At 42.9% G+C, this 9,832-nt stretch overlaps 1 protein-coding gene and 1 pseudogene across 2 annotated transcripts in view; one reads left to right on the top strand and one right to left on the bottom strand.

Annotated features, from left to right (window-relative positions):
• The window catches only part of LMTK2 (lemur tyrosine kinase 2), an 89,961-nt gene that overhangs the window by 72,311 nt on the left and 7,818 nt on the right, over window positions 1-9,832 (bottom strand). Inside the window, exon 2 of the mRNA XM_011985810.1 lies at window positions 2,726-2,853. Coding sequence (XP_011841200.1) covers window positions 2,726-2,853 — 128 coding nt within the window. The remainder of the gene's footprint in view (window positions 1-2,725; window positions 2,854-9,832) is intronic.
• Window positions 6,694-9,832, top strand: part of LOC105543739 — a 7,063-nt pseudogene continuing 3,924 nt past the window's right edge. Inside the window, exon 1 of the transcript XR_001006667.1 lies at window positions 6,694-6,720. The product of XR_001006667.1 is annotated as a heparan-sulfate 6-O-sulfotransferase 1 pseudogene (transcript). The remainder of the gene's footprint in view (window positions 6,721-9,832) is intronic.

A 9,832-nucleotide genomic window follows, 5' to 3' on the forward strand; every position in this document is an offset into this window, starting at 1 on the left:
TAGCTACTCAGGAGGCTGAGGGAGGATTGCCTGAACCTGGGAGGTCAAGGCTGGGTGACAGAGCGAGACCCTGTCTCAAAAAATAAATAAATAAATAAAGTTGTGGAAACCTTTTACATGACGTTTGGTGGGAAGCTATCGCAACTCTTCCTGTCACCATTCTGGTGAACTGGTATACCTTGATATCCATGTCAATTTACCATAGACACGGCCAATTATCAAGTTATTCATCAAATCATTTGTTCAGATAATTAACATGTACCACCCCTCTAGGCACCACAACAGAAGCTGAGAACAGATCAGCGAACAAGACTGTTCTCCACTGAACGGTCTATGAACTTTTATTTTCAATTTTTCTATCACCTCTTCTAGCCCCGCAATCCAATACAAGAAAGAAACTAAAAGTTACAATGGTAGATTTCTCTAACACTTGTGTCTCCATATGCATGTGAGAAGACATTATTCTCATATATGTTCTCCAATGCATTAAAGGACATTATTGCTATTTGTATTGATGGAGTTGGAAGCAAGAATAATGAGGTACTGTAACTTCAGTCTGGGAGGGTATTTTTGAACAAGAGGAAATCCTTCAATTTTTCTTTTGGACATTCCTAAATAGGGCTCTCTCTGTAAAATGATTTTGTCCGTCGCTCCTACCTTAAAATAATGCCATTCAAAATTTGGCAGCAGCATGACGTACCACTAGATATACCAACAGATGATTCTCAAGATTCGGACCAGGTAACGTATAAAAATAAGAAAAATGGCCAGGCACGGTGGCTCACGCCTGTATTCCTAGTACTTTGGGAGGCAGGGGTGGGAGGATCACCTGAGCCCAGGAGTTCAAGACCAGCCTGGGCAACATGGTGAAACCCTGTCTCTACAAAAAATATAAAACTTAGCTGGGCATGATGGCGTGTGCCTGCAGTAACCTCAGCTACTCAGGAGGCTAAGGTGGGAGGATTGATTGAGCCTGGGAGGTTGAGGCTGCAGTGAAGTGTGATCCAGCCTGGGTGACAGAGAGAGACCCTGTCTGAAAAAAGAAACGAAGAAAAATGAGATAAGCCTGGGTCACTTTTAAAGTTTTGCCACTGGCTGTCTGGATGAATGTGGGCAAGTCACCTGTGTTACCAGACTGTAGCCTCCTGGTCTGTAGAATGACTTCCATGGACCATCAGCTCTAAAACTGCATAGCTTTAAATGTAGAGAAAGCCAACAAATCACAGATGGAAATACTCTTATACAGTCGCACAGACTCTAGAGCTGGGGAGTGCTCTAAGACACTGCAGCCCCTGTGCCAGCATTACCGGGGAAGCTCAGTAACAACACAGATTCCTGGCTCTCAGATGAACTCCCGCATTCAATCCTGAGATTCAAAAAGCTTTGCATGATCCAAGGCAAGAACGAGGCATCATGAAATGTGAGATGGAGACTGGATTTTGGTATCAGCAACACTGATCAGGCTTTATCTATGTCCTGAAATGGCCAGGTTTCTGTGCAAAGTCCCACAGCAAGACTAACAAGCAAGGGACACAAACTGTCCACCTACAACTGTGCCCCTACTACTAGTGCAGTCAGCAGGGGCCACAGCAGTATCTGTAGGGGTTCTAAGGCCTAGGGACTGATTGCTGTGAGTAAAACTCTATAGGTCTGGGGCAAAATCTTCTAAAGGAACTGATCTCCACCAGTGTTTTCCGACTGCCCTCCTGGGTTCTCAGCCCTCTGTGTGTATATGGCCAGTGCTGACCCAAGAAAACAGCATATCTCTGTTTCTCCTCAGGGCTACCAGAAGGCTCGGGGTAAAGACAACATACACAAACAGCCATGAGGTTCTAAAGACCAGGGCCCCATGTCCAGGGAAAACAAGGCTTTAGCCAGAAGACGACCTTTTTATTCCCCTCAATTTGAACCACTGGCCCTCCAGACTCCTGGGTCAGTCCTGTGCGGTCAACAGGGAGCAATATTAAGGACTATTTTCTCCGCACACCTGCATTTCTTCCTTCTTTCTCCCCATGTATTCCTTTATGACAAGTATTTACACAGGTCGAATGCACTCCAGAAGGCATGCAGTAAGTTCTAGAGGCCTTCCCGGCTGCTTCACTGGTTGATTCCACTGTCTGCTGCTACAACCAGATCTTCTCTATTACCCTCCCTGGCCAGGACTTTACAATCACAGCCTCCTCCTCCCTGTTAGGGAACTCGAGGTTTCGATGATCTTCCTCTCTCACAAAACACACTGGGGGATCCCTTTGCCTCAGTAACCTTGATGACCACAAATTCACCAGCCTACAGAAGTTTGGGGGTGGAGGGGAACAACCATCTTGCTCTTCCTCATAGGCCTTATGGACAGTAAATTCAATCACCAGGTTTCACTCTTCACTCAGCAAAAACCTCAACTCACTACAGGCAAGTGCTTACTGTCAATAATGGAGGCGCAGCAAACTACAGCTGGTGCACCAAATCCAAACCTCCTATTTGTGTAAATAAAGTTTTATTGGCACAAAGCCATGACCATTTGTTAACAGTGTCTATCCTGGCAGAGCTGAGTTGCTGTTTTAGAGACTGTGTGGCCCACATATTCACTAAGGTAGAAAATATTTACTATTTGGCCATTAGGGGAAAAAAAATCTGCTGATCTCTGCTCCCAAAGGACTGTGCTATCCAGTTATTCTATTGAAAAACATACTGGAAGACCATTTTAAATGTTCCTACCCTCTGTGCTCACCTTAAAGTCTATTTCTGGGTCCTTACAGCAGGATACACAGTTTGCAATTAACGCTATTAATATTATTAAACTGCACACACACAGGATCACAAAAGATGAGGAAACTTCTGCAGCAGGTGGCGCCTCCCCTGGAAAGAGAGAGAAATAATATTAAAAACATGTACATTCCAAAATCAACTTTAATTAGTGAAACAATAGTTTCCTCTACATACAAATGGGTGCAAGGATTAATAAAATAATGCTCGAGAAAAAACTGATGATCCATCCAGGATAAGAAGCTGTTGTTTCTTTGAAATAATTTAGATTTACAGAGGAGTTACAGAGATAATACAGAGAGTTCACATACACCCTTCACCCAGCTTCCACTAATGCTAACATCGTACATTACCACAATATGCTGATCAAAACTAGGACAGTAACGCTGGTAACAAATGTTATGAAGTGAACTTCAGGCTTTATTCAGATTTTACTGTTTTCTCCACTTTAGTCCTTTTTTCTTTTCAGGATTCAATCCAAACTACCAATGTTGCATTTAATCACCACGTGTCCCTCAGCTCCTCCAGTCTCTGACAGGTTCTCGTCTTTCCTTGCATTTCATAACTCCTGACACTTCTGAAGAGTGCCGGTCAGTTATTTTGTGGAATGTCTCTCAACCGGGGCCACCCAATGTCTTCTCAGGATAAGACCAAGGTAGTTAGAGAATTCCAGTGGGGTGAACTGTCCTGCTTGCACAGTAGGGTGCATGACCTCCGCCTGGTGAGGTGACCTTTGATCCCGTGGGCCAGGTGGCTCCCACCAGGCATCACCAAACCACTGCAGGCCTACCTTTCCCTTCTCATACTCTATTCCTCGAAAGCAATGCTGGCCCACAGGGAAGCGACATAAGCTGTACTTCCTGGAGGGAGGAGTGGTAGAGAGTCTGCAGACACAGGTTAAAAACCCTCCAGTAATTAGTAATATCAGGGGGAAGAAACTTTGAGGCTATGCAACTGCCTGTTTCTCCTTCAGGTCTTGCACACCAGTTTTCTGCATCTGTCAACACATCTTGCCGACAGCAATTACTACTGTGATGTTTGGAAGGTGATTTTCTATTTCCCTCGTTTCTTCTACATTCGTTATTTAGAATTTTGTAAGGAAGATTGGTCCCCTCTCCTCCCCTTATTTATTTTATTCAGTCACGTATATACTTATGGACTCATGGATATTTATTCTCTGGGCTGTAATCCAAAGTCATCATCACTTATTTTGTGGCTCCAATGGTTCCAGCCTTGTCCACTGGGAGCTCTGTTAAGGGGGACTCCCGGATCTTTTTGGCACGCCCTATCCTTCCCTTTTTCTCCAACTCTTCCTTACTTCCGGGCACTCCTCACATTTTTCCTACTCTGCTTGAGAACTAGCCATTGCTCCAAGGAGCCCTGGTCATGATAAGCAGGGAGGGAGGCGGTCTGCAGACTACAGCCTGCAGCCTGCTGTTGCGTGGGGGGCCTCCCCGGACTCCCCAGAGAAGAACGATTTCTACATCTTTAAGGGGCTGTTGGAAAAAAAAAAGAATATGCCAAGGATACTGCCTGTGAGCCACAAAGCCTAAAATATTTTACTGCCTGGCCTTTTCTCATCCCTATCTAGAGCATAAAGATTTTTACATCTTATGTTTAGCAAGTTCTTCGTTATCCGGAAAACATCTTATTCAACTAGGGTACTTGTGAAACTTTTCTTTGTCAGAGCAAACTGTTAAAGTCTCAGCTACTGGAGTTTTACTGAGAAATAAACTTTTCCTTAAAATCCTCATTTATGACAGGCACAGTGAGCATGCCTGTAATCCCAGCACTTTGGGAGGCCAAGGTGGGAGGATCGCTTGAGCCCAGGAGTTTGAGACCAGCCTGGGCAACAAAGTGAGACTCCATCTCTACAAAAAATAAAAATAAAAATAAAAATAAAAATGAGCTGGGCGTAGTGACACATGCCTGAAGTCCCAGCTACTCAGAAGCCTGAGGTGGGAGGATGGCTTGAGCCTGGAGGAGGAGGCTACAGTGAGCCATAAGCACATCACTGCACTCCAGTCAGGGTGACAGAGCAAGACCCTGTCTCAAAAAATAAAAATTAAAAAAAAATAAAAATAAATCCTCATCTATGGCTAATTAAGTGTTCAAATGCACCAAAAGGAAGGCAGAGAGATAAATTAATGAGGCTATTTTTTTCTTAAATGAAGCTAGGGTACTTGAAGAAAAGAAAAACTAACCCAAACTCCTAGGTGAGCAAAACACATTCTTGAATCCAAAATACGCTTCAGTGAATCAGGGAAGTCTAAAATGAACTGCAAACAGAAATCAGTTCTTTTTCAATAACAAAAGGTCCCTTTGGGAAAGCAATGCTGAAACACCATTGTTACAAGCGGGCTCAGTCTGTGCTTCAGAATAATACAGTTAACCAAGGGGTGTCGAGAACCTCCAAGTTCTAAATCAACAAAGTCTAAAACAGAGGAAAGCCCATACATTTAACACAGGCGGTAACTAGGTGATTCCTCTTAAAACCAATCTGGAGGAAGTCAGCTTTCACTGAGAACAAGAATTCCCTAACTACAGACACACTTGTGTCCATCTGGAAAACCTAAACTAAGTGAGGAGCTTGAGCCACGGAGAGCCAATTCTTATGAGTGAAGACCAAGAGGGACAATTTTCTTCTCTTCCTCCTTGCAGTGAGCTGTTCACTCATCCAGACAAGTGAAGCCTGTGCTTCCCCACTGGAATTTCTTCTTTTTTTTTTTCTATTAAGAGATGGGGGCCTCACTATGTTGTCCAGACAGGTCTTGAACTCCTGGGCTCAAGTGTGCCTCCCACCTCAGCCTCCCACAGTGCTGGGATTACAGGCATGAGCCACTGCGCCAGACTGCTGGAATTATTTCTTCTGTGCTTCACTCCCCTGATTCACAAAACAAAAATTAAATGTGACTCCTGAGAATTATATAGCAAAGCACTTTCACATTGTTCTTTACTGATTTTTTAAGATGCATTTGGATGGTTAAGGGAGAAGAAAAAGAAAAAGAAGACGTAGTCTGTCCACTGCATCTCTGAAGTTCAGGTGCATCTCACACCTCAGATTAGTTTAACTGGCAGCATTTCTTCTTTTTAGTGGTACAAAAATAAGGGTGTGACTTATCGTCAACCTCATTTGACATTTGATAAAATACAGTATTATTTCATTTGGTAATCGCAACACCTCTGAGGTAATACGACCAGCTCCACGTCGCAGATGAAGAAACTGACGTGTCCATGAACCCAGGTGGGACAGTGGCAGGCCAGGCTGCGTTTAGGCATGCCAGGTGCAAGCTCCTCTCTCCTCGAAACCACACAGCTCCGCCTCAACGTGGTTGACTGTTAACACTTAAAAACAGCCCACTGTCCTTTGAACTCAAGTCTGTCATTAATTAGGGTAGTTTATCCTTCTTCAAACTCTGCAAAGTTGATCTGGAATGACTTTTTCCTCTCTTGCACCCAGAGTTTTTCTTTTTTTTTTTTTTTTTTTAAATCATCACAAACTACCCATTTATTATACAACTGGATAAGGACTGCATGAATGCCAGCCCGATTATCTGATTCATGAAAGTGTTCTCTGTGAGTCACTAGATAGGCATGAAGAGTATAACCAGGTTAAGAACAATGCACTATGCCAAGCTTTGCCCTAGCTCTCTGCTATACTTACTTCTGCTAGGGGCTGCAGGGCACCTACTCTCCCTTAGATTTCCTCAGTGTGAACCACACTTATTCAACCCCAGTATTTAACAGTCCCATTAAAACTAACGCCTGAGAAACTGACTAGGTAGCTTCAAGTAGACATTTTTAGTTACCCCTTTTTAAAACTTTAAAGTATTTTTATTTTGATGAGTCCAAAAGCACTGTGCTTAAAAAAAACAAAAACAAACAAACAAAAAAAAACTCTAGCAATGAAAAAAAAAAAAAAACTTCCATAAAATGAGGAAATCAAACATAGCCTGGAAGGTGAGACTGGTTTGCAGAAACCACAGAGAGGAAGTAAATTCTAGACTTGCGGAACCACAAATAAAATCCCCATACCGCCGTGGTCAAACTAGAAACCAGGCCCTGACACAGTTCCTGACTGCAGCTGTTAGAACCTGATGAAGACAGACAGCTTTCTTTAACATGCAGCCTACAGCATTGAGAAGTGCATAAATGAGCCAGTCACCTACTAAAGAACATCAAGAACAGGCGTCACCATACATTTAGGCAGCTTTTCCCATCACAAATTGAGAGCAAGCACCACTTGAGGTCTGGGGGACTACATATGCTTCACCCAAGACACTGATTAAAAAATACCCAGCATCTCTACAGCACATTCTGTGAGTTTTCATTTAATAGTTTTCAAAGCATTTTAATAGCTATCTAGAACTTGATTTAACAAGCAGAAAACTTGAGAAACTCTAAGAGGTAGGTACAAATTATCTGTTTTAGAGACAGGTAATTTGGAGAATGCAATTTCTCAGTAATGACTCAGGGTAAGCCAGGAATACCACCTATTAATTCAACCATTACAACTCCAGCCTAATTGTCTGATTCATGATCTCTAGAACCTCAGATGAAACTGGACCCATATGTAATTAACTAAAGAGTTGTCTGTGAAGCCATTTTTGGATTCAATAAAAAAAAAAATTAGAGACCACAGATAAAAAGAAATGATGATCAATGTCTAGCTCCATTAGGGATTACAAAATGCTACATATTCTAACGCTGTCATCCCTTGTTCAGTCACTAGTGGATATGCTTTCATAAAGAGAAATTTCCTCACACTTACTATTTGGTCACCCAGTGGTTCAAGTTATAAGGAAAAGGCAGACTAGATACTTAAATCTTTCTCTTTCTTTGCCAGTTTTAAAAAAATGAGTTGGTGGTTGGGCACAGTGACTCATGCCTGCAATCCCAATGCTTTGGGAGGCCGAGGTGGGGGGACCATGAGGTCAGGAGATTGAGACCATGCTGGGCAACATGGTGAAACCCCGTCTCTACTAAAATACAAAAAATTAGCCAGGCGTGGTGGCGCATACTTGTAGTTTCAGCTACTCAGGAGGCTGAGGCAAGGGAATCGCTTGAACCCGGGAGGCAGAGGTTGCAGGGAGCCGAGATGGCACCACTGCACTCCAGCCTGGCGACAGGGCAAGACTGTCTCAAAAAAATAAAATAAAATAAAATAAAAAAGAGTTGGTTCACTAGCACCCTCTGGCAGTGACCAGTTTGAAGAGCTGCTATCACTGTTTTGTGATATCCTTATGAGCTAATGAATTTAAAGCACCCACAGGCTTCCATCTGTTGTGGTTGTTCTGACTGACATTCCCATTGTCCTGTCTCTAGGAGGCAGGGCCTCTAAAGGGGTTTGCTCCCAAGCCCTCCCACAAGGTCCCAGCAGGCCTGGGTGGAGTTCTTGCTCCCTGGGATGTTCCAGGCATATCTCGTATAGTTTCTGTTTCAGACCTCTTATCAATCATTTCCCAAATAGCCTTGGTTTCTTTTAAAGTGAACTGCTAATGTAAAGACCCCAGTTTCAGGAAGTAGAGCTGCTTATTCACTGCCGGTGTCACAACTACCTTAGAAAACAATGTATCACGGTTTTGTAACACTGAACTTTGGCACCCCTGTGGTCTAAGCAGTTGCCCTCTTCGGGGATCAGGAAACTATGGCCACTGGGTGAAATCCTGCCCATAGTTTTTGTTTTGGTATGGCCTGAAAGCTAAGAATAATTAAGAATTCACGTTTTTAAATCATATTTTTAATCCAAAATAACATTTTATTTGACATAAAATAACATTTTATGACACATGAAATTTATATCAATAGCTGATAACACAGAAAGACATTATGTATCTCGTGATGGAAAAACACATCACCACCTATTAAACAGTACTGCCCAAAACAAGCAAACAAAAACAATATCAAACCTGAATCTAACCAACCACCTAGATCCAAATGTCAATATGTAGGAAACACTGTGAATAGTGAAACATGTTAAATACCACCGCAAGAATGTAATCGGCAAAATACAGGTTGTGAAAAACACTTGGGGAGAAAAGCCTAGGAAACTGTAAAAAAAGAAAGATGAAGAGAGGGAGAGTGGCGAACATTAAAAGACTAAAAAGACCTACCCACCAATTCCAACATATGGATGTTATTTGAATCGTGATTCAACCTATTTTTAAAATTATGACATTTCAGGCTATTGGAAATCTGAACACTGACCATATTAAGAAAATGTAATTCATTTCTCCTTGGAGTGATAATGGTCATGTGCTTGTTTTTAAATGTAGTCCTTATCTTTTGGAGATAGTGACCTACTTAATGATGTCTGGAATTTGCTTCGAAACAGCACCAGGGTGTGGAGGAAGTAGACGGGGGCAGCATGAAGGAAGATGGGCCGCAGCTAATTCAGGCTGGGTGGAAGCTGTGTGGGAATTCATTACAGTGCCTATGTCTTGCATGCTTGAAGCTTTCATTTATTAAATGAATTAAGAAGTTTAAATGGAAAAAAAGCAGCTATCATAATTTATAATCCATATTCTTGCTTACTTCTGATACGGGCATTAACGTGCTAGGGCTGTCATAACCAAGTATCACAAACTGGGTGACTCAAATAACTAAAATGTATTCTCTCAGTTTTGGAAGCTCCAAGTCCAAGATCAAGGTGGCAGCAGAAAGGGCTCCTTCTGAGGGTTGTGGCAGCAGAAAGGGCTCCTTCTGAGGGCTGTGGCAGCAGAAAGGGCTCCTTCTGAGGGCTGTGGTGGCAGAATTTGTTCTAGGCCTCTCCTTGCTTCTGGTAGCTGGCTGCCTTTTCTCTAAGTCTCTTCCCATCATCTCCCCTCTACATGTGTCTGTGTCCAAATTTCCTCCTTACATATAAGGACAGCAGTCACACTGGATGAGGTCCACCCGCATGACTGCATTTTCACTTGATCATCCCCGTAAAGACCCTCTCTCCAAATAAGGTTACGTTCTGAGGCACCAGGGTTAGGGTTTCCACGTATGAATTTAGGGGGAACACAATCGAACCCATCTCTAGCATAGATGTTTACATGAAAACAAGGGCGGAGCGTTCTCGGCGCGGAGC

This window comes from Mandrillus leucophaeus, unplaced genomic scaffold (genome assembly GCF_000951045.1).
Source record: "Mandrillus leucophaeus isolate KB7577 unplaced genomic scaffold, Mleu.le_1.0 Scaffold29, whole genome shotgun sequence".
Lineage (NCBI taxonomy): Eukaryota > Metazoa > Chordata > Mammalia > Primates > Cercopithecidae > Mandrillus > Mandrillus leucophaeus.